Source organism: Heptranchias perlo, chromosome 25 (assembly GCF_035084215.1).
Source record: "Heptranchias perlo isolate sHepPer1 chromosome 25, sHepPer1.hap1, whole genome shotgun sequence".
In the NCBI taxonomy this organism is placed as follows: Eukaryota; Metazoa; Chordata; class Chondrichthyes; order Hexanchiformes; family Hexanchidae; genus Heptranchias; species Heptranchias perlo.
This window is the reverse complement of record NC_090349.1, coordinates 40478301-40506212: the sequence shown is the minus strand read 5'-3', so window position 1 is coordinate 40506212 and position 27912 is coordinate 40478301. Positions and strand designations below refer to the sequence as shown.

The 27912-nt window shown below is 44.9% G+C and overlaps 1 protein-coding gene across 4 annotated transcripts in view; it reads left to right on the top strand.

Moving 5' to 3' along the window:
* Positions 1 to 25301, top strand: part of si:dkey-178e17.3 (somatomedin-B and thrombospondin type-1 domain-containing protein) — a 106456-nt gene extending 81155 nt beyond the window's left edge. For all 4 annotated transcript variants that reach the window (XM_068006099.1, XM_068006100.1, XM_068006102.1 and 1 more), the window contains 3 exons: positions 1279 to 1369; positions 20096 to 20254; positions 24660 to 25301. In XM_068006099.1, the coding sequence (XP_067862200.1) occupies positions 1279 to 1369; positions 20096 to 20254; positions 24660 to 24765 (356 nt within the window). In that variant the 3' untranslated portion in view covers positions 24766 to 25301. The remainder of the gene's footprint in view (positions 1 to 1278; positions 1370 to 20095; positions 20255 to 24659) is intronic.
* The last annotated feature ends 2611 nt before the right edge of the window (positions 25302 to 27912 follow it).

The window sequence follows — 27912 nt, the reverse complement described above, 5'->3', positions numbered from 1 at the left end:
TAACCAGAGGACGCAGATTTAAGGTAATTGGTAAAAGAACCAGAGGCGACATGAAGAAAAAACATTTAACGCAGCGAGTTGTTATGATCTGGAACGCACTGCCTGAAAGGGCGGTGGAAGCAGATTCAATAGTAACTTTCAAAAGGGAATTGGATAAATACTTGAAGGGGAAACATTTGCAGGGCTATGGGAAAAGAGCAGGGGGAGTGGGACTAATTGGAAAGCTCTTTCAAAGAGCCGGCACAGGCACGATGGACCGAATGGCCTCCTTCTGTGCTGTAAGATTCTATGAAAAAAACGAGGAAGTCAGGCGGAGCTTTCCCACACAGAGTACTAGAGTTGTGGGCCGAAGATGCGGACAGTAGATGCGGGTTCGCTACAGAGTAGAGTTTCTGCAGCTATTGGATGGGAGGAGGAGGCAGGAAATTCGAGGCTGAGTGTTAGTGCTGAACTGCCATTTGTAGCGCACTGCCCAGTATCTTCCGACTGGGCTGCACCGGCTACAAGAAGCTGCAGCTGCTGGAGCGCGCAGGCCTCGTTAAGGCTTTGAAAATTATGCTTAATATCGAGCTTGGCTCATTGGTCTCACTCGCGCCTCCGAGTCCGAAGGCCATGGGTTCAAGTCCCACGCCAGGACTTGAGGACATAGTCCAGGCTGACACTCCTGGTGCAGTATTGAAGGAGCGCTGCACTGTCAGATGGTGCAGTCAGTCGTATGAGGAAATTAAGCTGAGGCCCCGTCTGCCCTCTCAGATAGACGTAAAAGATCCCACGGCACTTTGCAAAGAACAGCTGGGGGGTCCTCCTCAGTGTCCCGGCCAATATTTACCCCTTGACCAACACAGGTTACTTGATCGTTCACCTCGTCGCTGTTTGTGGGATCTTGCTGTGCACAAATTGGCTGCCGCGTTTCCCTACATAACAACAGTGACTGCACTTCAAAAGTAATTCATTGGCTGCGAAGTGCTTTGGTACGTCCTGAGGACGTGAAAGGTGTTATGTAAATGCAAATTCTTCCTATGTAAACGAGGGTGAGGGTTTCTTTTCCCTGCGCCCCTCCATTTTGCATGGTTAGATCCTGAAATGCAAAGTTCTCGCTGATCAATGGTATATAGCTCACTCCCTGGCCTCAAACCTGAGCTTTCTGAGGGTTTGCCTGCCGTGGTTTTCGGAGCGATGGTGGATTTCTGTTCTTTAGAACCGTCGGAGGTGACTAACAGGTTAAAAGTAAAAGTGTAATTGCCTCCTGGCACATTCTGAACTTAAATCTCTTTGCAGAGGTGGCTAAGATTTTGCCTGACTCGTACAAAAGGAACTTCAAAGATCCGTGGAAAAGGCCTCATATGATGGCAAAGGAGCAGAAACCAAGGTAACAACAGCTCAGCCGAGATCCAGGCTTTCAATATTTTGCCATCCTGGCCGTTGAAGAGACAACTAACTGGGGTCTTTTCTCATTATCGGCAACAACTGCATTTTCACACATGTCTGTTCAATTGTTGGAAAAGAAATCCAACAATGTTAAAATATTTTTTTTCTCTTTGCTTTTGTTTTTTTTTTAACAGAACAGTTTTTTTGCTGATGGCGTAATCAGGGGCCTTGTTTTGGTAGAGTCGCCTTGTCCTGCACTGTGGTGATAAACTAACGTCGTCAGTCTAAGAGGCTTTGATGATTGTGTTGCTTCAACTGTAGTTATTTGTTCTGGTCCTTTGCACAACCGGGCAGAAGGCAGTGTTGAGAGGAGAGTTGTGGCCCATCTGTCCATTGGTGATATGTCTTCAAAGTTTGTTACTCTATTTCTACTAGGCCGGAATCAAACTCTTCTTAAGAGTAACTAGCAGTTGATTTCTCTCTCTCTCTCTCTCTATATATATATATATATATATATATCTTGCTATCTCACTCTCTATTTGTCTCTCTCTCTATTTCTTTCTTTCTCATTCTTTTATTTTTATCATATAATTAAAAGTCTTGTTAATGCACACACTTCCTGCTGTCACGATTTTTGATATTTCCTATGTAAACATTCAGACTGGAAATTCTGTAAGTAAACAATTGCCTGTAATGATGTAGTTGCCGGCTCTGGCCAGTAGGTGATGCTGTGGGGCGATTTTTCTGAAGTCAGTCTCTCAACTTCCTCACCATCTTATATAAAATAAACTTGCATTCATCAACTGACCATGGTTAAATGCCTTGGGTAATTTACGTGCGTGTGTTGTATATTTTCTCTCTCTCTCTCTTACTATCAATCTCTCTATGTACAAAGTTTGATTCTTTTGACCCCGAGCCGGGAAGGGGGAGGTGGGGGGGTCAAATTGCGTACCCGGAGGTACGGGTTTCCCGGACGTCCTTACGACTTTGATGTAAAGACGTCTTTTTTTGTTTACCGTCCGACTGGCTGGCCTGATTGACAGGCTGGCCTCGGTCAGACAGGAGAGCAGCCAGAGAGGAGACGTGAAACGGTAAATCTTCAGGTAAGTCTTTGATTGTATGGATGGGGCGGGGGGGGGGCGCATGGGTGGACAAGGGGGCATGGGTGGGCACAGGGTTGCATGCAGGGCAAAGGGCACGTGGGCATAGGTGGGCATGGGGGCACAGGTGGGAAGGGAGGAGTCAGTCATGTGGGGAGGGATCAGAGGTCAGTCACGGGGGGGTTGTCGGGATCGGGTGTCATTGCGGGGGTCCGCGATCATTGGGTGTCGGGGTCAGGGGTCATCACGGGGGTCCTTGATCATTGGGGGGGTCAGAGATCGGGGGGGCGGGGTCCGTGATCGTGGTGGGGGGGGTCGTTGCACGTAGGCTTGTTGGGCCTGGGGAAAGCACTCCAGCTCCTCCGGGCCCACAAGCTGTACTATAAAGGCTCTTACCTTCAGTTTCGGGCCTTCTCACCTCCTTTCACGCGGCATGAAGGAGAAGGCCCAGGAATCCCGGCCCCCAGAGTTTGAAATTGCAAAATCTGTAAAAATGCAGGCCCGCAGCCTCCTTGAAAGGTTTAATGACCAACCTGCCTCCTGAGAGCGGGTTGGTTGCCCACCTCCTTGTACCGCCCGGGTGAAAACTGGAAATGGGTGGGTTGGGGGCGGGTCTGAAATGGTTGCATTTTTCAATGCCCCCCCCTTCCCCAACCCACCGTTTTTCAATGTTACAATTATGCCCTTTTTGAGTGTGACATCTGAAATATAACACACAGTTCACAAATTCTAGATTCCACATTTCAAACCATCACACATTGTTACAGGTACAAAGAAATTTTTTTCAAAAAATGTATAAAAAGAGAAAGAAAGCCAATCATTTCCTGCTGTTTTTTTTCTGTCGTTGTTAACCTGAGTTCTGCCCAAGGGCAGGGGTCAGAATTTATAAGCAACTGCCAATGTACAGAAATTCTACGCAGCAATTAGCCTCTCAGTGACCAGAGATGTGTCTATTTGGACCATTTCCCACAGGAAGTACTTGACCAGTGATTCACAGAGCTCGATCTTAGCAACTAATCATCACGATCATACTCCAGACCCCAGGCTACAACCATGAGCAATGCCACGGGAAATCAGCCAGTATTGCAGAAGGAACATTACAGAAACCTTTGGTAAGGGTGTGCAGTGGAACTCCACTCTGCTGTTTGATGTGATGGTGGTTGATGGGCTAATGCCTGATTTCCCTCATGGTGACACTCCAGTGCAGTACTGAAGGAGTGCTGTCGGAGGTGCCATCTCTCAGATGAGACGTTAAACTCGGGCCCCGCCTGCTCTCTCAGCTGCATGTAGAAGATCCCACGGCACTATTTGAAGAAGAGCCTGTTGGCCTGGGCAATATTTATCCCTCAACCAACACCCATTACTTGGTCATTCATCTCGTTGCTATTTGTGGGATCTTGCTGTGCGCAAATTGGCTGCGTGTTTCCTACATTACAACAGTGACTACACTTCAAAAGTACCTCACTGGCTGCAAAACGCTTTGGGACGTCCTGAGGTCGTGAAAGACGCTGCATGGATGCAAGTCATTTTTTCTTTCTTTCTCTAGCCCAGGGGATGCTGAGACTAATTTTAGCTGTCTCAACTACAGCTAAGATTAAGCAACTGAAGTTGCAACCCTGGGACATCCTGCCCTGTAGATGGAGTGCACCCGCAAGTCGGGCTTTCTGTATCACGTGGTGGAGAATATAAAGTATACGCAAGGGCAGGTTTTGTGAATTCATGCTCCCAGTGGAAATCGTGATCTGCCAAGAGTGCATATCGGGAATTTGGGTCCAAAGGTCCTTGTAGGATTTTCCGTTCATGAAAGGATAGAAAATCCTTTGGGACCTGTCGATCTTGGAGGTTCGAATTCCCAACCTGGTTTCCCAGCGGATAAAGATCCAGACCGGGAGCTGAAATTTATATAAAAATCGACTCTATAATGTCTTCCGGTCCTTGTCTCTGTGCCAAAGCAAAATCTGCTGAACGACTCGCTGTAAGCCGACTCTTCAAAGTCATCGAAGCTCGTAACTGGAGCCCAAGTTTTTCAGTTAATCTGCATTAAAACCTCACCCCCACCTTTACTGGGCTCCTGAGACGAAGAAAAGAAAGGGAAGCAGTTTGAAACAGATGAAAGCTTAACCTTCCCTGAGGTTTGTTGAGGGACGGAAATGTACAACATCTTTCACAGCATATGCCAAAGAGTTTATCCTATTATGTTACATCCGTCCTGCCGAGGCATTCCCCGGGCTAGTTCTGTGACGGCGAGGGCTTTTTTAAAAAAAAAGTTCTATTGATTCTGTCGGTACACCTGTTCCCAAACAGTTCCACCAAAGTGTGTCCCTGTGTCTCAGCCACACCAGATTCTCCCCCCCCCCCCCCCTCCGCCCCCGACAAACCATCGAAACTAATCAAAAAGCAAAATCCTGCCGATGCTGGCAATCTGAAATTCTTAAAAACACAGAAAATGCTGGAAGCACTCAGCGGGTCAGGCAGTATCTGTGGAGAGAGAAACAAACAAGAGTTAATGGTTGAGGTCGATGACCTTTTATCAGAGCTGGAAGATAGGAACAGGAGGAGGCCATTCAGCCCCTCGAGCCTGTTCCGCCATTCAGTTAGATCATGGCTGATCTGTCCCTTAACTCCATCTACCTGCCTTGTTTCCGATTTAATACCCTTGTCCGACAAAAATCTATCAATCTCAGTTTTGAAATTTACAATTGATCCAGCATTTGGAGATAAAAATGTTAAAAATAAACAAACACAGAGCCAGGGAAAAGTGAGGGGGTGGGGGTCAGGAAATTAATCTTTTCTTTTTAAGGTGCAGTAGTTTTGTTAACTCCCAGTGATATGCTGCTCAGAATAAATTACCGTAATTTTCCGCACATATATACATCATATATATATCTGCCCACCAAATGGTCCTGAGACCCGTTATCCACGAGCGCACGTTACAGATTTGCTGCGGTGCGTGCGGTCTCCCTGATTGGCGGGGCTGGCGGGCGAGGCACTCCCGCCAGCTGATCGTGGTCAGATACTCTGCGGATTGTAGGGCTGGCCCTCAGCAGTCTGGATGGATGCCAGGCTGGGAGGAAGCGCAGACCAGGAAAATGACCTCCTCTATACCAGGGCCACCTGTACACAGTGTGATTTACACACAGCAGCAGTCAGTGATTGCAGATGCCTTGTGCATATCCACCCGCGTCACAGCTGTGAAATTATTCAGTGCAGATATTGGCCTAATTGAAGTGGAGAGAGAGAAACTATTTCCTCCGGTGGGGGAGGCCAGAACGAGGGGGCATAACCTTAAAATTAGAGCTAGGCAGTTCATGGGTGATGTCAGGAAGCACTTCTTCACACAAAGGGGAGTGGAAATCTGGAACTCTCTCTCCCCCAAAATGCTGTTGAGGCTGGGAGTCAATTGAAAATGTCAAAATTGCGATTGATAGATTTCTGTTAGGCAAGGGCATTAAGGATTACGGAACTAAGGCACGGAGATGAAGTTAAGGTACAGATCATCAATGATCTAACTGAATGGCGGAACAGGCTCGAGGGGCTAAGTGGCCTACTCCTGTTCCCAGGATCCTACACAGGCTCAGTGTGTTGGTCTACAGACCAACTGCTGTGTTAAAATAACAGAGAAAGGAATTTCAAACAAATGCATTGACGATTGAAGCAGTGATATTCACAGGTAATTTTTTTTTATTCGTTCATGGGATGTGGGCATCGCTGGCGAGGCCGGCATTTATTGCTCATCCCTAATTGCCCTTGAGAAGGTGGTGGTGAGCCACCTTCTTCAACCGCTGCAGTCCGTGTGGTGACGGTTCTCCCACAGTGCTGTTAGGAAGGGAGTTCCAGGATTTTGACCCGGCGACGATGAAGGAACGGCGATATATTTCCAAGTCGGGATGGTGTGTGACTTGGAGGGGAATGTGCAGGTGGTGTTGTTCCCATGTACCTGCTGCTCTTGTCCTTCTAGGTGGTAGAGGTCGTGGGTTTGGGAGGTGCTGTCGAAGAAGCCTTGGCGAGTTGCTGCAGTGCATCCTGTGGATGGTACACACTGCAGCCACGGTGCGCCGGTGGTGAAGGGAGTGAATGTTTAGGGTGGTGGATGGGGTGCCAATCAAGCGGGCTGCTTTATCCTGGATGGTGTCGAGCTTCTTGAGTGTTGCTGGAGCTGCACTCATCCAGGCAAGTGGAGAGTATTCCATCACACTCCTGACTTGTGCCTTGTAGATGGTGGAAAGGCTTTGGGGAGTCAGGAGGTGAGTCACTCGCCTCTGACCTGCTCTTGTAGCCATAGTATTTATATGGCTGGTCCAGTTAAGTTTCTGGTCAGTGGTGACCCCCAGGATGTTGATGTTGGGGGACACACCTCTATAACTTTCCTCTATAACTTTCATGTCACACTATCTTTATTGTGATAAGGGACCCCCTGTATAAGACTTGCATTTCAGTAGTGACTTTCACAACCTCAGGTCGTCCCAAAACGCTTTACAGCCAATGAAGTACTTTTTGAAGTGTAGTTACTGTTGCAATGTAGGAAATGTGGCAACCAATTTGTTCACAGCAAGGTCCCACAAACAGCAATATGATAATGACCAGATAATCTCTCTTTAGTGATGTTGGTTGAGGGATAAATATTGGCCAAGACTCCCTCCGAATAGTGTCATGTGATCTTTTATGTCTACCTGAGAGGGCAGACAGGACCTCGAGTAAAAGTCTTATCTGAAAGGCGGCACCTCCAGCAGTGCAGCATTCCCTCAGTAGGAGTATCAGCCTAGATTATGGGCTCAAGTCTCTGGAGTGGGACTTGGAGCCACGACCTTCTGACTCAGTGGCTGACAGCTGTAAAGAAAAGTTTGAAGTGAATTATTGAACATATTATACAGAACCAGTAGATCTCCCCTGGACTTTGCCCGCAGGAAATCAGAACGAGGCGACTCTCAGCGTGTTCGTGACACTGTGGGTATAAGTCTGGGGATCGTCTGGAGCTTCTGAAGCTCCATCTAGTGGTAGACGTGTGCGGCCGAAGGCGTGACTGTGTCAGGCAACTTTATAATGGGGAAAAAAAAATCCTATCGAGACGCCACCTAGTGGCATGGTGATGCACAAACGAGGAGTATGTGGCCTGGATCGGAAATTTAATGGGCCAGATTTTGCTGTCAAAATAACGGTGGGGCTAATGGCGCTCGCTGATATTTACGTGCAAATGCTACGGCAGCTTCAGGCGAGGGGCAGATGCGCGGTTAAACACGGATTTCCAGACGTTGCTGTCCGAGATGCGGCGCTCCGTCGTTAGCTTCGCGAAAGCGGCACCTCGGCGTCTGCCTCACCATTCAAATTCGTAAAATAACATGAAGTCGCTGCATTAGCACAGTAGTTACGAACTGAACTCGCCACAGAAAGTTAAGTCTTGTCATTTCAAGCATAAGTAGCCTTTTAACAACGTGATAGTTGTTAATTACTGCCAATCAATCTCTCTGGTGCTGAAAATTAATTATTACAATTGTTGAGTCTCATTCCTTCAGGTTTTAATTGTTGGAGATTTTAAAATGTAAAACTTAAAATATAATTTATTTTTACTTTTCCTTTCTGTCATTTTTTTTTCTCTCCCCTTTAATCCAGTCTTTCTTTCCCTCTCTTTATTTCTCTTTCTGTACCCGATTTGACACTGAATTCACCCACTCGAATTTACACTTTCTCCTCAGTCTTTGCGCTGTTTATTTCACAATCCTTCAATCTGATCGGTTAAGAAGATACCCAGTTGCTTGCCCTGTTCACTCGCTGCGCAGATGCCGTTAGATGCCCTGCTACAGCAAAATTTAGTCCAATATATCGTAGATAAGAAATAGCTCTGAGTTTAATGAAGCTTCAGTTCAAACTTGAGCTTTATGCACAAACTTTATTTCATGCCATGCATTGGTCAATGATATAATTGCTGTTTTTGGCAGTCTAAAGGGACTAGATAATGAAGAACATGACAAACTGTTTCACCTTGACCGGAACAGTAGAACCAGAGGACACGGCCTGCGCTTGAAGGGGGTAAATCCAAAACTAATCCGGGGAAACATTATTTCAATGAACAAGTGGTCAATCTGTGGAACAGGCTTCCTGGGGAGATAGTGGAAGCAGTTAGTGTTGATTCATTCAAATGCAAATGAGCTAATCAGGAAATAATATTTTGGGATACTGTACATGGGTAATTTGAGACATGACGTGTGGTGAGTGTAACATGTTTGGGAGGAACAGGTGACTTTGGACCTGCGGTTCCCAAAGCTCTCCACCACTGGGGGTTTTCCTCACCTCATTTCTGGGTCTGTTGTAGACTCATTGACAGAGATTGATTGCTATGATTAGTCAACAACTCCATTATCGTTGTATCATGTGACTACCGGGATGGGAGAAGGCGAACTAGATGGACTGTGGTCTTTTTTTCATCTAGCAATTCACATGTTCCTATGAAGTTGCTTCTTTGATGTTGGATTACGAGTGAGGCAATCTTTTTTGTTTGTTTCTGAAGGAGGAGACGTCCATCATTTTCATCATGATGATGTAGGGGTTGAAATCTTGCTCTGTGATATTAGTAACAAACGGATTAACTTGTTTATATGAAATCTTGCTGTGTGATATTAATAGCAAACAGGTGAACATGTTAAAATCATCATTACAACAGAGGAAGTTTATCTATACAGATCACCACGTTTGTTACTGATATTAGCTCTGCAGTGAACAGTGTCGGTGTGAGTTACATCGTCACGCTGTGAAATTGCTCCCTAACTTTTTTACACTCTTGGCCATTAACGCCCATATCAATTTCAGGGAAATGTTACAAAACCTAATGTAACAACAGTTTCTTGGGAAAACTATTTCAAGGAATTTCCAATGTTTCTGAGGGATTTGTCGAATTCCAACAGTCTGTGAGGCCAAAATTGGGGAGCAGGTTGTTGAAGGGCAGTGGGGGGGGAGTTTGTTAGATTCCAGTCAGGATGAAAGAACTTCATACGACCTCCGATGACCTCAGTAATCATTAGGTTTCAATACACTTGACAGGGAGAGCAAGAACGGCAAGGTCAATTTGCAAACTATTCACACGCCACTGTGGTCCTTGTGACGTTGTTGAAATCTCGATGACAGGCGCCATGTGGCTCCTTGTGACCGTGTTCTTATCACGTTTCCTTACTACAGCCACAATTGCAGCAATAACATTGTGATAACATTGTCCTGTAGGGCATTAGGTCGCTGGAAAAGGAAGCAAATGATATCTTGGCTGAGATTAAATCCAGCTGCTCTTGTGTTTCATCCCATGGGACATTCAAAATCGGAATTAATCCATTCTCCCAACTAATAGCTGAATAATGCTTTAAAACGTGCCAGATGGGATTGCAGTTGGGCTAAAATAAAATCTCGAAGCAGTCCATGCACTGGGCTTTTTACCTCACCTAATTTGTTCGTCTCCGCTGGTGTCAGCCATGGCTCAGTGGTGGCACTCTTGCCCCTTTGAGTTAGAAGCTTGTGGGTTCAAGTCCCATTCGAGAGACCTGAGCTCTAGAGCAGTACTTGAGGGAGTGCTGCGCTGTCGGTAGTGCCGTCTTTCGGATGAGACGTTAAACTGAGACCCCATCTGCCCTCTCAGTTGGATGTAAAAGATACCCTAGCACTATTTTGAAGAAGAGCAGGAGAGTTCTCCCTGGTGTCCTGGCCAGTACTTATCCCTCAGTCAACATCACTAAACACAGATTATCTGGTCATTATCACATTGCTGTTTGTGGGATCTTGCTGTGTGCAAATTGGCTGCCACGTTTCCTACATTACAACAGTGACTACACTTCAAAAATACTTCATTGGCTGTAGTGCGTTGGGACATCCTGAGGTCGTGAAAGACGACATATAAATGCAAGTCTTTCTTTGGTATCATCTTAATGAATCTCTTCGGCACCATTTCCATGGCCTAAAGTAAAGCCCCCAAAACTGGACACAATATTCTAATTGCAGCCTATCCAAGGACTTGTACAGGCTCAGCATTACCAAGGTCGCTGCTCAGACACTGTCTGTGGAGAAGTGGTCTGATTTAGGTACATCCTGAGGCCAAGTATAGAGTATCATTGAGGTATGTTTCTGTAAATTGGTAGCTCCTTACTCTCTACTCCTGTTTTTATATTTATGGCAAATAAGGTTATAAAAACCAGCAGAAAACGACTGGCTTTCGTTCTTTCTGAAATATGCCTTTGACACTTTGAGGTGTGATGTTTGAAAAGTGACAGCCATACAGTAAATGCAAGACCTTTCTATCATAAATGGCGAGATGGCAACAGAATTGGGAGAGGGGCTTCAGAAACTTGCTCCACAACACTGCCTACTGGCCAGAGCCTGCAATTACATCGTTGCAGGCAATTGTTTACATACAGGATTTCCATTCTAAATGTTTACATAGGAAGTTTCAATGTTAAATATCGAGATAAAAGCGTGACCAGAAATTGTGACAACCGGAAGTTGGACAGGAAGTGTAGAGATACACAAGAGTTTTTTAAAATAAAGTATAGACATATGGTTGCACAAGATTTGATCATTGATCTTTCAGACTTGCTAGCAGATCTCTACAGGTTAGTACAGTATGTCACGCAGCGCCTTCCAGTACTGAGATGCTGTGACAAAGTCACTTTAACATTACAGACGAGATAGGCTAACCATGACACCAGGCAGTCTCCGTCCTCCCCGTACAAACCTAACATCAGCTTTAAATGTTTCCATTTTATAAATATCCAATATTACATAAGAGCATCATATCTGAAACTTGTTGGACATGATAATGGAGTGACCCCAATATCATATCTGATCAGTGATCCCCAGAAGATGTTTTATTGTGTACAGGTTGGATCTTCCATTTGTTTTTATGAACCACTTTCCCATTTTCCCCTTGTTCTCCAGTTCCCCGCCCCCCACCCCCTTCTCCTCCCCTGAAAGCTCTGACTGATTCTCAGGGTGGTTCCACAGATGCCAGGTGCTCTCCAGTACTTCACCCAAGTGCCTGTTCTTCACGTAAGAGCATAGACTCTGAAGCCCGGATTTTCTGCCGACCATTATTTTAACTGCCGGCATTAAAATAACGTTGATCGGAAAATACATGGGTGTCGGTGCACTGTTTGACTGAGGGGGGAATCACAGATAGTGATAAGGAGTGGGATCCCTGGCTCACCTCCCCCACTCCACCTTGACTCAGGAGTGATCAAGCCACTTGTTCCACTCTTACTACCTCTAGGGCTGGTATCAGCTAACTCAACACAGACTGTGTAATCGAAGCCAGAATCTTCCTTTTTGTTGACGTTTCATGCTCCCTACTGCCCATTGCCGTTGTCAAGCGAACTGTCAGGGGAGCAGTGCATTAAATATCAATGACCGCGCTTCATTAACTCAAGCCCATTTCACCAAATGTTCTCACTCCAAACACACAAGGGTCATGTTGCAACTTTATTTGCTAAGTTCGTACAATACCCTGTTTGTGCTGGAGATGTGTGGGCTGTTTACTGGGAACGTTTGGGGCCTGTAAAGTAAAGGCATATCAAACGTAATGAGTGCCAGACTCCCTTCACTCCCACTGTTAAAGTCCAGACACTTTGGTTCTGAATATGAGCTTGATGATATGTTCTGAAAGTTTTCTCACGTCACCTGAAGGTGGTTGTCTCCAGCTAACCCGTTTAAAAATACCAGTTTTTGCAACATTGGAAGTTAGTGCTATCTCAACGAATTAATAAAGGACCAGGGCAACCCGCCAAGGATGTTAACTGTTTCATAGCCTTGGTTTTCTGTATCCTTGGTAACCAGTTGTAGATTATTTCTTGATGAAATCTGACCTAATGAATCTCTCAGTCATTGACTCTCTTGTGTGTGGGTTCTCCACATGCCAGGGACATGAAACACATTCTTTGCCCAACAAAAAACTCATTTTGCCTCTCTCGATGCCTTAAATGGATGTAGAGAAGTTGCCAGTTGGGTTTTCACCAGGCTTTTTTAGGTAACTGTACCACTGGTTCAATCGCTGCTTCCCAGCCCCTGCAATGACCGAAGCTGATCAGATGTATGGTGGACCACTCAGCTTGTTCTCTAAATGGCTCCGTATTCAACAACAACAACTTGCAGGGACAGCCCTGTCTCCATAGCAGCCTTTTGCTGTCATGGAAGAGGAAGCAAAGGAAATTTACCAACGCAACTAACAGGCTGGGCAGGAGTGTGGGAGATCACTCCCATCAGCTTCAGAAAAATCCTTCTAATTGTGGGACAGTTGATAGGCTACTACATACTACATGTGATAACTGGTACCAGGGGATCAGTTGAAGCCTGTGGTCTAACTTTATTGTTTGGGAGACAGTTGTAAATTGCTTTGCTCTCACCGTTCATGACCTTATCTGGAGCTCTATAATATACATTGTGCAATAAAACCCAATATCAAGTCATGTACGGCACAGTATTAACTTCAGGTCAAGTCATGTACATATTGACATATGAGGAGGGCAAGAAAAGGCCAAAAGGCTCATGAATGCTGGTTGGGATGGGTGTTGTGGGAAATGGGAGTGTCACATTGGCATGAGAGGATGTGCTCAACTGTAGTTGGGGCTGAGACATATTGTTGGGACAGATACATGGAGGTACTGCATACCCTCCACCTCGCCCTGTTGCATCTGAGCTGAATGTATTTCTAGGATGCAGCACATCTTGAAGTTTGGATAACATTGAGAAGCATCCTGATATCTGAAGCCGCTTTAATCATTCCTGGATACTAGCTACGCCTGCCTTTTTGTGGAATATGTGGAACATTCCTTGTTCCAGTCCTACTCAGGTCCCCTCCCTCACCTCTTTTTCCGGTACACTGATGACTGTATTGGTGCTGCTTCCTGCTCTCACCCTGAACTGGAAAATTTCATCAGCTTTGCTTCCAATTTCCACCTTTCCACCTTTCCCTCGCCTTCACCTGGTCCATCTCCGACTCCTCTCTTCCCTTTCTCGACTTCTCTATCTCCATTTCTGGGGATAGGCTGTCAACCAATATCTATTATAAGCCCACCGACACCCACAGCTATCTTGATTACACTTCCTCCCATTCCGCTTCCTGTAAGGACTCTATTCCCTTCTCCCAGTTTCTCCGTCTCCGTCGCATCTGTTCCGACGATGTCACCTTCCACACCATTTGTCATCCTTTTTCCTCAACCGAGGATTCCCCTCCACTGTAGCTGACAGGGCCCTCGACTATTGTCCGTCCTATTTCCCGCACTTCTGCCCTCACCCCTTCCCTTTCCTCCCAGAACCACGATAGGGTCCCCCTTGTCCTCATCTTCCACCCCACCAGCCTCCACATTCAACGTATCATCCTCCACCATTTCCGCCACCTCCAGTGCGATCCCACCACCAAACACGTCTTCCCCTCCCCTCCCCTTTCAGCATTCCGAAGGGACCGCTCCCTCCGCGACACTCTGGTCCACTCTTCCATCACCCGCTCTCCTCCCCACGGCACCTTCCCGTGCGAGCGCAGGAGATGCAACACCTGCCCCTTTCACCTTCTCCCTTCCCACCGTCCAGGGCCCCAAACACTCCTTCCAGGTGAAACAGTGGTTTACTTGTACTTCTTTCAATTTAGTTATACTGTATTCACTATACAGTACAGTCTCCTCTACACTGGGGAGACCAAATGCAGATTGGGTGATCGCTTTGCTGACCACCTCCACTCAGTCCACAAGCATGACCCTGACCTGCGGGTCACTCGCCATTTTAATTCCCCGTCCCACTCCCACTCTGACCTCTCTGTCCTCGGCCTCTTACACTGTTCCAATGAAGCTCAACGGAAGCTCGAGGAACAGCACCTCATCTTTCCTTAAGGCACTTTACAACCTTCTGGACTCAATATTGATTTCAATAACTTCAGATCATAACCACTGCTCCCACTTATTCGGACAGCAGGTGCTGGTAATGGTTCTGCTGTTGCTATTCACAACTACTCTAGACCAATCTTTTGTTTCTTAACCTGTCCCATTACCACCCTCCTTGCCTTGCACCATCATCCCTTTTTTGTCATTTAATCACTCTTGTCCTCCACCCTATCACAGACCTTCCCTTTTGTTCTTTCCTCCCCTCCCCCCCCCCTTTCCCCGGCTCTGTATTTGCTAAAAAACTTTAACTCTTTAACATCTTCCAGTTCTGACGAAAGGTCTTCGACCTGAAACGTTAACTCTGTTTCTTTCTCCACAGATGCTGCCTCACTTGCTGAGCTTCTCCAGCATTTTCTGTTTTTATTATCCTGGATACTTGCTCTCTGTGTGCGTCAAGTCACCAACAACTTTAACTAGAACCCCGCGACCAAAATAATGACCAGGACGAAACGGCCACATAGAAGCAAAGACTAGACAGGTCTCCGAGGGGCTCGATGTATAAACAGCGGCTGGAAGCTTTTGGGTTCAACCTCTGGTCTGTGCTGATTTAGCTGATCTCTCCCAGGGCACCAGTTCACACGGTCATTTCAGATGATGTGGAGATGCCGGTGATGGACTGGGGTGGACAAATGTCAGGAATCTTACAACACCAGGTTATTGTCCAACAGTTTTATTTTAAAATCACAAGCTTTCGGAGATTATCCCCTTTCACCTGATGAAGGGGATAATCTCCGAAAGCTTGTGATTTTAAAATAAAATTGTTGGACTATAACCTGGTGTTGTAAGATTCCTTCCATCATTTCAGATGAGAACAGTCATTCGGCCCATCTTGGTCCATCCTACATTCCCCCCATTGCAGCATCAATTTTCAAAACAATTCCAGAGATCTGTCATCCATTTTGAGTACGGCCACCACATTAGCCTGTCTGGTAACTCCCCAGTGTCCAGTGATTCCCTCATAATAATGATGATCGGTGCCTCACAAATCTCCTCCCTAATCTCTGAGGCCTCTGGGGTAAAAACCATCTATTCCGGAGCCTTTTTAGCCTATCTAGGGCTTCCATCCTTTCTATATGGATGTCATTACTTTTGCTTTGGGGTGCTGCAGTTGCCTTCAGTGTCCCTGGATCAGATATGGGGGAAGAATTCCTGCTCCAGATCACTGTCCAGTGACCCTTGCTGGAAAGGGGAGCTGTGTGAATATTGAATGGGGACAGGATGCCCTTCAGTAGGCTGTTGGCACTTGCTGTCTCAGCTCACATATGGATGTCCAGTGATGCCTGACGTCTTATTACGTGAGCTCCTCTCTCTGTTCATCCTTCTTCCAGATGGATCTTGGTTCATTTCCCAGCGTAGTCTGAAAACAATTCAGAGTTTCCTGTCACAAGTTGATTGCTGACACATTGACCTTTACCAGTTTTTGAACACAAGTCCCAGATGTACATCTACGTGAGGCATCTGGCTGATCTAAATTCATTCCAAGGCTCAAAAACAAGTGTGTATAAAAAGCCACAATCTGTCCACTTAACAAAACAGTAGTACAAACCATTAATGTAGTTACTGAGAATCCACTAGATATAGTTATAAAGTACAGTACAGCCATTCTCCTCACCCTCAGCCTGCCAGCTATTGCTCTCAGTATCAGTACAGCAAGCTCCCGGGTTTTTCAGTCTCCATAATGCCCAGTCTCGTTCCAAGCGACACAGTCCACTTAGTCTGTTACGGTCCTGTTACAGGGACGTAATGCAGCTCCCACGTTATTACAGTCTTTTTACAGGGATGTAATGCAGCTCACACACTGTTGCAGTCCTGTTACAGGAGTGTTGTGCAGCTTCCATACTGTTACAGTCCCGTTACAGGAGTGTTGTGCAGCTCCCACACTGTTGCAAGGATGTAATGCAGCTCCCACACTGTTACAGTCCTGTTACAGGGATGTAATGCAACTTGCACACTGTTACAGTCCTGTTACAGGAATGTAATGTAGGCCCACCCCTACATTGTCACAGCTCTAACCTGAGAGTCGTTTCAGACAGTGAAGGCTCCTCTTGGTATTTTTAGGACACACTAGGTGCTGTCTTGGCTACACTGTACGTAACTTTATTCTGTTTATGTTTTGGGACGTGTAACCTTACCATAACCTCGCTCAGTCCCCTCAAATATGTGAGATTGGAACGTCCGGATTTCTTGCTATTTTCCATCATAAAACTGGAATAAATTGTAAACAGGAAATCAGATTACCCACTGATAATAAAATAAATGATGTGATTGCTCCCAGTGGTATGGTGTTAATTGCTGGGGATTCAGGCTGTGAGCAGTTTATAAATAATACCATAGAGACAACTGCTGAGCTGGACCTGTCCCAGTGCACAGGGGGAGTTTGTAAAATTACAGGTTGACTAACTTACCCTGGTCTGTGTTCTGAAAGGATTATCCCCAGATCTAAACTTACCTTTTGAAGTTGGATGTACGGTTTCTAAACCAACTTAAAAACAGCAGCTTCTACATAGAAGTTAGAACGTGGAAACAGGCCATTCGGCCCATCGGCCCATGTCGGTGTGTGCCCTCCACACAAGCAAATAGTCCTAATCACATTTACCTGCCATGTTCCCATTTCCCTTTTATTCCCCCTTTCCTTCGATCACCTACCTAACCTAGACTTAAATGTTGACGTGCTTCGATCACTAGCTCTGGGGGTGCATTCCACAGCTCACACAAAATGTTTCTTCTGCTCTCTATCTTAAATCTCTTGTAGCTAAGTTTCAGCCGTGGCACTCTCGCCTCGGAGTCCCACTCCAGAGACTTGAGCACAAAATCTAGGCTAACGCTCCAGTGCAGTACTGAGGGAGTTGCCGCATTGTCAGAGGTGGTGACTTTCGGATGAGACGTTAAACCGAAGCCCAGTCTCAGGGATGTAAAAGATCCCACAGCACTATTCGAAGAAGAGTAAGGGATTTTTTTATTCAGCCATCGCTACAAGTGAAGCCAAGTGGAAAACTCGGGCGCGAGTTCAGTGGGTCTGACAGGAGCAGATATTTCTCATACCCTGTCATTGGCCAGCAAAGATCTTCCATAGTTCTTGTACTGGAAAATGATGAATTTTAATAAGTGCTTTTGTAAGGTTTTATAATTTGTCTGAAGGTACCTTTTCCTCGCTGTGACGTTCTGGAGGTGGAACTAAGTTTTTTATTTCCTCAAGAGTTAGAAAGGTTTGGCTATTGCAGTATATGTATGGATATCTGCAAACTACCACATACCCGTCAGTCCAAACATGGGTATATTTCCCTTTAATTGTACAAACAGCTTCACTTGTGGTGTAATATTCAGCGAGTTCAGGGACGAGCAGAGAGATTTAGGGGTCCATGTACAGAAATCACTAAAGGCTAGCGGACAGGTACAAAAAATAATTCAAAAGGCTAATGGAATGTTGGCCTTTATCTCAAGAGGGCTGGAATACAAAGGGATGGAAGTTATCTTATAGCTCTACAGAGCTGTGATTAGACCCCATCTGGAGTACTGCATTCAGTTCTGGGCACCGCACCTCAGGAAGGATATATTGGCCTTGGAGGGGGTGCAGTGCAGATTCACCAGAATGATACCAAGATTAAAAGGGTTAAATTATGAGGACAGGGTACATAGTCTAGGCTTGTATTCCCTTGTGTATAGAAGATTAAGGGGTGATCTAATTGAGATGTTTAGATTAAAGATTTGATAGGATAGATAGAGAGAAACTATTTCCTCTGGTGGAGGAGTCCAGAACAAGGCAGCATAACCTTAAAATGACAGCTAGGCGGTTCAGGGGTGATGCTAGGAATCATTTCTTCACACATAGAGTAGTGGAAATCTAGAACTCTCTCCCTCAGAATGCTGTGGAGGCTGGGAGTCAATTGAAAATTTCAAAACTGAGATAGATAGATTTTTGTTGGGTAAGGGTATTAAGTGATATGGAGCATAGACGGATAAGTGGAGTTGAGATACAGATCAACCATGATCTAATTGAATGGCAGAACAGGCTCGAGAGGCTGAATGGCCTACCTATGTTCCGAAGAGTTTGTTCGTATGGGATCTGATTTCAATCTCTGTATCTCTGGGCAGTTGCGTCACTTCACCAGAAACCAAGAACCCACTGGGGGTAATTCTAACATTGAGCAGTGATGTAAAATGAGCCATATTGAATTAGCTGCTCATTTTACACCTGGCCCGATTTACTCCCCGGCCTGATTTACTCCCTGTCCAATTTTTACACCCAGCCCGATTTACTCCCTGTCCGATTTTTACACCTGGCCTGATTTACTCTCTGTCCGATTTTTACACCCGGCCCGATTTTTCCCTTCCATTGACTTCAATTGAAATGAAAACCGGGCTGGGTGTATAACGGACGACCAATTCAATATCGCCAATTTCATACCGTCGCCCAAAGTTAAAATTACCCCCTGTGAGTTCTGACAGAGGGTCGCATCAGAAATGTTAACCTACCTTTTCTTTTTCAGAAACTGACTGACCTGAGGTGTTTTTTCCAGCATTTTCTGTGGTTTTTTTTTTCACATTTCCAACACTGATGTTTATTTTAACCTCCATTTCTTGGACTCATAACTTTGAACATAGTAAGAAATTCTCTGAGAGTCAGCCGTCGTTGCTCTCAATTTCATAAGCTCTGCCCCCTGGAGGTTTGGATGTGTATTAACAAAACCTCAGCAGTGACTGACACTTTTTTTCATTCCTTCAACTTTCCCTCCATATTTCTGTCCTTATTCCTCCTATCCTGGAGTGTGTGATTTGGGGTTACGGTTCTGTATATCATTATGGTGTCTGGATAAACTATCAACAATAATAGGCAGCAATGGAGGTCATCAACTAAACAACTGGGCTTTTTTTCAAAATCAGTGCCATTTTGCAGGCTGTTATCTCATTAAACTGCAAATCCACAAACATAGGCATTTGTCTGTACACTACCCAGCCCTACTCAAAACCAAGTAGCTTTGATACGTGCCCATCCTACAACAGAATTACCTGTCCCTGACTCATTCAGTGCAGCAAAACCTACCTAAGCAGTCAAACTGGTGCAAAGGGCTGCCCTACCTTGGCCTCCGGAGCCCCCTGTGTTGGCAAAGCTCTCGTGCTGCCTGTGGCCTTCTCTCCTTAATCCGCACCTTGTCTAGTAGTCAATCCAAATGGCTAGGGCTGGATTCCTGGGGCTAGGGCTCTGATGGTTCTTGGCCAGTTTGAGATGACGCCAGGCAAAGACGTTCGTTCTCTGACTACTGGGGTTTTTTGTAACTTTCCAGTCAGGAGCCTCTTCTTTTATGACCTGGGGGGGGGGGGGTGGATGAGAAGCAGGAGGAAAGTCATGTTGGCCCCTGACCCCCTCCCCCCAACAACAAAGTTTGTTAAATTCTTTTCAAGCAAAGTCTTGTGGGGACAGTATACCTGGCCAACTCCTCTGGGGATCAGAGAGGCACGCCTTTAGTCCATCTCCCTTCTCCTTTGCATCAGAAGAGACAAGGGCAAGGTCAATGATTTGGATAGAGATCCTTCGTTATTTCTGATGAAGGGTTCCTACCCTGAACTTAACCTGTTTTCTATTTTATACGCTGATGGACCTCTGTGTACGCCCAGACATTCCTGTTTTCCTATTTATTCCCTCCCCTGCCCTCGAATGATTGCCACACTTTTGATGAAAGATCCTGCACTAATACACTCACTCATTCCCCCTCCTTTTGTCTCCCCCGACAGTTACTGTGCTTATTTCCGAATGAAGGAGGTGAGTGCCTCCTGCCGTCTTGGGCTCTGGACCAGTCACCTGTTTAGGGAGAAATACGTGTGCACTGAGTGCCAAGGAGAAGCCATGGGGAGCAGAGATCGGTGTGAAGGTGATGGGATGGAAGGAACCAGGTAGGAAGCAATGTGTCTGATGTTCATCATGATGCACTTTTAATTAAAGAAAGGGCAGTCTGTATTGGGTTCCTATAAACTAAAGATCTAGGGATTTTAATTGAAGATTTTTTTCATGAAACTGATGTTGAATGACTCTTGCACAAATTTCTGAAATTGTTGCCTTTATTTTATCAATACTATTTAACCAATGTTAAGACTTTTTGTCTTCAGTATTGGCTCTTTCACATTCTCCTCAGGGACTCTTACAATTCCAATTTCACTTTGTTCTGTCAAAACTGAGGTGTAGTACTTACTGAATATCCCTGCCATTCCTTCACTCTCAATTACAAGTTGCCCCCTATATCTCTAAGCTGTCTGACTTCTTTGACTACCTTTTTACCTTTTTTACTTCTATATGCTCATAAAAGGCCTTGCTATTTCCCCTAGATCGCCGGTCTTTTATGTACTCATTCTCAGCCTTCCTAATCTCCATTTTTGCTTCCCTCTAAACACTGTTTATATTATCCACCATATTTAACATAGGCCTCAGTTTAAAACCTTATTTTTGCGCTCATTTCCGTATTTATCCATTGTACCCCAGCCTTTGGCACACTGCATTTACTCTTAATCGGGATGTTTTTAACCTGTATCTATCCGTCTTGTATTTAAATATCTCACGCTGCCCACTGTTTGGTCTGCCAATTTTTCATTCAGTTAATCTGGACTGGATCTCATTTCACTCCACTGAAATTAGGTCATTTCCAGTCTAGCACTTTTATCTTGGACTCTTCCTTTTTTTAAAAAAAACTATTTTTAATGCGAAGCAATTAGTTTGTGGTCATTATTTTCCAAGTGTCCTCCTACCTTTAGGTCACTTCCTCATCCAGCTTTGTTCCCTGGAATCGGATCTAGCATTGATTAAGGAACGAGTCCTGGATGCAGTCTATGAGACCCACCCCTTTTGACCACAAACATTTATCTTTTCCCGGTCCACCTTAAGATAGATAAAGTCCCCATTATTAGGACTCTATTATTACTGCGAAACTCGCTCCAAATTTCCTACAAATCTCATCCTCAATTTCTTTCCAATTATGTGGTTATCTATAATATGGTAACAAATCTCTTATTACTTCTTAACTCAACCCAGACAGACTCTGTCTGATAAAAACTGATTCCTACAGCTGTAATCGTCAATTAACAAAGGCACCCCTCCTCATTTTTTGCCTTCTCTATCTCTTCTGAATATTTAGTTCCCAGCCCTGTCCAGGCTGAAGCCAAGGTCATAACAGCACATCCCTCCATTCTCATTAGTGCCTTTGTTTTGCACCATATGAATCATGTTACAAATTGGACTTCTTCCCATTTCTCATTTCATTTTCATTTGTGCTTAAAGCAAATGGCAGCTTTCATAGACGAGCCTGCGCTTTCTATGAACTGAAGCTTGACCTTCTACACAAAATATCTGGGATAGCATTGCCACAGGGTAAATAATGAACCCTTTCTACCATTGGGGTATGAACTTAAAATAATATAGCCCATCCACTGGATGCTACTCATCTCTCTGATCCAATGGAAAACACCATGCTTCCATGCAGTGTGGTTCAGGCTAAAATGATTAATTAGGTTTATTACAAAGTAAAATTATACCGAACAAAAATAGACCATCAGGTTAGACAGCAATACGTTACATAACTTTAAATGATTTTCTGAAACCAAATGGCAAATTGTTTCAAAATTCTTGAATACCTTTTCGCAGAATTCTTAAGTAATTCTTAAGTAATCATGGGCACGTCAATCTCTCTGCGTTCCAGCTCACAGCTTATGTGGATATAAAGACTAGTGTCACATAAACTGAAGCAAACAGCAGCTTTCATAGCAAATGTCAGTCTGCTGTACCTTGGGAGATACAACTGTCCATTAAAAAAAAAATCAGACAGAAGATGGCTTGCAAACTACATAGATTGAAAGCAATACTCTACTTTAACCAGGAGATAGTAACTCTGACACAATGTGCACTCAGCTAGCTTTTAAAACAAAACTTATTCATTGTCTCTTCTTGGATCTATAATATATAAAAAAAATCTTAGATCTGAAATATAAGGCGGGGGGGGGGGGGAAATGAGGAAAAAAATGTTTACGCAGTGAGTTGTTGCGATCTGGAATACACTGCCTGTGAAAGCGGTGGAAGCAAATTCAATAGCAACTTTCAAAAGGGAAATTGGATATATACTTGAAAAGGAGAAATTTGCAGGGTTATGGGGAAAGAGCAGAGAAGTGGGATGAATTGAATAGCTCTTTCAAAGAGTCAGCGCAGACACAATGGGCCGAATGGCCTCCTTCTGTGCCCTATGATTCTATCTGTGTGCTCTTCCTGTCAACATTTTCCTCATAAATTCCTATGTCCACATTTATAATGGAACCTGTTTAACACCGCAAAACAAGTTCTGAAATCCAAATCCTTGTGGTGTTCCCTCTGCATAGACTTGAAGCTAGCCACAGGAAACTGGGGAAAGGTTTGTGTAAGAAATGCTTTAATTTGGGAAATGGTGAACGGGGTAAATCCATTTGCTGTGGTTGAAAAAAACATTAGTGAAGTACATCATGTGCTGGAACATTAAACATGAGTGGGGCTGGAATGAACGACAGGACCTAAATACTCCAGGATGACCTGATTTCGATGCAGGAAAACACACTTGTCTCACTTGCCCAAATATGCCGGGGACCGTTCCGATTTGGGATCAACCAGTTTTCCCCACTGTCAAGGTGTCTCGGCCTTGCTGTTTTTGCTGTCTGCCATTCGCAGCCACTTCCACACTCCCATTATATCTATCTCCACCCCACTACCTCTAATGGTTGAGTCAGTCACACGCTAATGGAGGCAGATCTTACCCATAATGCTCAGCGGCAGCGAAACCACTCCATAAAGTATTAGGTTTGCAGACACTTCCCTGAGACTTTTTTTTTGCCACTTAAAATAATGGTGAATATGGGCAAGTTTAAATGAGGTCTTTGAGAAGGATGTCTCAAAAAACTGCCTTTCAGAAGTATCTGAAAATGGAAGAGAAGGAAGGCGCTTTATTAAAAAAAATAACTTTCTGCGCAAGAAGCAAAGCAAATACATTTCAATCGATGACAAACCAAACCCTGTTTGCATACCCAGTAAAAAAAAATGTGTAACTCAATACAGCCCCTGTTCACAAAGCGCCTGTCACAATTACCATGAGTGATGGAGAGGCTCTCTTCGGCTTCCTCGTGGTTTAAAAGGGGCTCTTTTCTAGCATAAACTATATTATTTACTCAGTTGACAAGTTACTGGAGGAGCAAAACTGAAGGCTGATCAAAGTAAGGGGTGGGACTACAGCCACTGACCAAACCCTGCTGTCGTCAGCCCATGTCTGCCTCGGGTACAGATAACAATTCCCATTCAGTCTTAATCTGTAATTCCACTTGGAACACAAAGTGCTCAGTATATAATGTAGGCATTGATCAGTGAACCATATCAAGGATTCTGAAGCAGGTCAGCATTTAATTTTATCCCGCTGTTTGTTTCTGCGTTTAATGATTACCACGTTAGTTGATGGAGATATGCTTGGTTCAGTTTTGCTGATGATACCGAACTAGGTGGGTTGCAAATAATATGGAACAAGTGGGTCAACTATAGATGGAAGTTGGGTTGGTGAATGACAGACATCACTTGACAGGGATAAATGCAAAGTGATGAGAAGGAGGAAGGGGAATAAACAATGGGAATATAAGCTAAACAGTGGTCTACAGGACACAATACAGGAGAGGGATCTGGCATATTTTACTGAAACCATCAGCAGAGTGAGAGGTAGTAGCAAACAAAGAATTGCTACAGGACTAGAGCATTGAATCCTGACTCAGATTTAGGCTGCATTTACACTTAAGCTAAACCGTTGCACATCAGTGCTACAGTTGCTTTGTAAACTACAAGGGCATGCTAGTGTACTGGTTATGTTACTAGGACTGGTAATCCAGAGGCCAGGACTAATAATCTCAAGAATGTGAGTTCAAATCCCATTATAGCAGTTTGAGAATTTGAATTCAGTTTTTTTTAAACAATCTGCAAAAGTGACCACGAAGCTGTTGGATTGTCGTAAAAACCCAACTGGTTCACAAATGTAACTTTGAGGAAGGAAACCTGCCGTCCTTACCCTATCAGGGCTTGTGTGACTCCAGTCCCACACCAACATGGTTGACTCTTAACTGCCCTCTGAAGTGGCCCAGGAAGCCACTCAGTTGTATCTTAGAGCAACTAAGGATGGGCAATAAATTCCAGTGATGCCCACATCCCGAGAATGAATTTTTTTTAAAAAAATGAACACTTAAAATAACTTCATGTTTGTGTTCCTGGTTTCTTAAAGTTATTTCTGTGGGGTTATTTTTTTTCCCCCCTCTCTAGAACATTCTGGACAGCTACCTCCATCCCAGGCTGCCAAGGATCGTGGGTGCGTGAATCTCTGCGCGGAAACTGCCGCTGTTCCCCGCAGTCACTGATCTTCGTTTAGTACGACTTTGGACGTGGCACGCAACCTCACAGAGAGACACAGAAAGTCATCTTTTGGGGCCTACAAGAGCGAGAGGATCCTGTGCAGACCCGTCGCCACTTTTGGACTCCTCATTTGACAATGAGATGAGAGAGAGAGAAATAAAATGGATGAAGGAGAGACTATATAATCTTGCTGCATGCTTTTTACCTCAGTATCCTTCTACGTAAACACGTGCAGAGACTTATATCCTCACGTCAGAACTATGACATTCTAGAAGCACAAAGAGAATGGCTAAGAACCTTCCAACCTTTTACCTCTGAAACTCTGCTGAAAGCTACCTCCATAAACACACCTGCGTTTATTAAAAAAAAACTACACACACACCAAAAAAAAATGTATTTTCCTTTTAACCGTTTTCTACTATTTGTCAAGTTATATTTTTTGTGGTCTATCCATATGCTATGTAACTAGGAACAGCAAAGATGGGAAATGTCTAGATACAAAGACTGAATATTATTTAAAATTACTTTTAAATAAATCCATTATCATTATGATACCGGCTGTATTAATTTTTTTTTCAGGCCTCACTCACGCCGCTATTCCAGTACGATACCTCAATGCTTCGGAGAGCCGGTCCTGTTGGGCTGACTCTGCTGACGGCTTGCTTGGACCCAAGAAACGGTAATTGCTGTCAGCGATATCAGCAGCTGAATGCTGAACTAGGGTCACCAATCCATCCAGAGGCAAACTTGGGGAGAAAAATCATGGAGGCATTAAAAGAAAATTGTGTGTGTTTTTTTCATTTCCTTTGAACGCTCATTGGCTATAAAAATATTGTAAGATTAAGGGGTGATTTGATCAAAGTTTTCAAGATATTAAAGGGGAACTGATAGGGTAAATAGAGAGAAACTATTTCCACTGGTTGGGGAGTCTAGGACTAGGGGACATAGCCTAAAAATTAGAGTCCGGACTTCCAAACCTGCGACCTCTACCACCTAGAAGGACAAGAGCAGCAGGACATGGGAACAACACCACCTGCACGTTCCCCTCCAAGTTACACAGCATCCCGACTTGGAAATATATCGTCGTTCCTTCATTGTCGCTGGGTCAAAATCCTGGAACTCCCTTCCAAACAGCACTGTGGGAGAACCTTCACCACACGGACTGCAGCGGTTCAAGAAGGCGGCTCACCACCACCTTCTCAAGGACAATTAGGGATGGGCAATAAATGCCGGCCTCGCCAGCGACGCCCACGTCCCATGAACGAATAAAAAAAAAATTAGGAAACATCTCTACACGCAAAGGATGGTAGAGGTTTGGAACTCTCTTCTGCAAACGGCAGTTGATGCTAGCTCAATTGTTAATTTTAAACCTGATATTGATAGATTTTTTGTTAACCAAAGATATTAAATGGTATGAGGCTAAGGCGGGTATATGAAGTTAGGTCACAGATCAGCCATGATCTCCTTGAATGTTGGACCAGGCTCGAGGGGCTGAATGGCCTACTCCTGTTCCTCTGTTGACCGGGTGGTTGGAGGTGGAGGTCATGTGACGTCCAACCAGAATTGGCGACCCCTATGCTGAACACATTTGTATAAAGTTGTTCTGTTCATCATTTTAAATGAATTAACTTCTCTTAAGATAGTAGAGGAACGTCATATGAACATATTAAGCACTTGCCTCTTAATATGGCCAAAAGTATTTTTCAAAAAAGTGCTCCGATTGGCTCAGTTTTCATTGAGGATGTTTGTGTGGCTCAGGGTATTCTCATGATCAAGGCAGTGCCACACAGTTCACAAACTGAATTGGTAGTCACCGAGTTCTCCTCATAGACTTGACAGGTCTATGGCCATTTTCTTCAAAATCAACAGCAGTTAAACTGAATATCGACAAATTATTAATGATCCCTTCAGGTTAAAATTCCTCTGAGCTGGCATCACGTTGAGAGGAAGTGGCTTCCCAGTGGAGACATTTGGGGGTAGATACTCGGGCATGCTCATTTTTGGGGAGCTTGGGGCATGATCCCTGTGCCTGAATGGTGAGGCCAGAGGTGCACCAGATATTGGGCCTCAGGCCTCGTTTTCATCAAGTCTGCGTGGTGCGAAAAGTGAATGAAGGACAGGCCGCTGCTAGAGTTGCAGCTGGTCCTCAGGTAAGTGAGGATTGAGTTGGGGGGGGATTGGAGGCTCGGGTGGAAGGAGATCGGGCAGGGGGATATCGGAGGTCAGGGAGGGCGTTCGGAGGCCGGGGCCTAGGGGGGCCTTGTCAGTGGCAAAGAAGGTGCGAACGGCCCTCAATTTCTACGGCTCTAGTTCTCTTCAGGCAGGCACATGGAACATCGGCCAAGGAGCTGTGAGGACCTCCATTCAACTGGTAACAGATGCCCTCTTCTGCAGAGTCCCTCACTTCATCAAATACGACCTGTCCCCTGCCCAGAACGGAGAGCGGAAGTATCCGATGAAAGGCCTTCGCCAACCAATCACACCATTCCAGCAAATTCCAGTCCACACGACTGTTTCTCCAGGGATACCTAAGACCTTCCTCCAGAGTTACCGTGGGAGATCAGGATAACACCGCTCCCCACCATTTAGAAATTCTTCCCCGAGACAAAGTGGGAAAAACTCCTGTTAAAATTTCCAGACTCACTGTTCAAAATTTGTCCAGTTCAAAATAGGATAGCCAACTACCCTTTGACCCCTGCAGACAATGGCACTAAAATGGAGAATGTCCAGACCTTCCTCACAGGCAGACGTTTGAATAACGTGTTAACTCTCCAACTGCCAACGACGACTCGCATAATTTGTTCAACCAAGAAAAGAACTGCGGGTATTTAGCAACGGAAGTGTTAAGTCAACTGTCATCAGAATTAGGGTTACTAGTGAAAAGGCCCATTTATTCCACTAGCCCCAGATAATTGAAGGTGTCAGCTGTGGTGCAGCGGGTAGCATTCTCGCTTCTGAGTCAGAGTGTTGTGGGTTCAAGTGTCACTCCAGAGACGCGAGCACGAAATCTAAGCTGACGCAGTACTGAGGGAGATGCTACACTGTCGGAGGTGCCATCTTTCGGATGAGACGTCAAACCGTCTGCCCTCTCAGGTGGACGTAAAAGATCCCATGGCATTATTTCGAAGACGAGCAGAGGAGTTCTCCCTGTGTCTCGGACAAA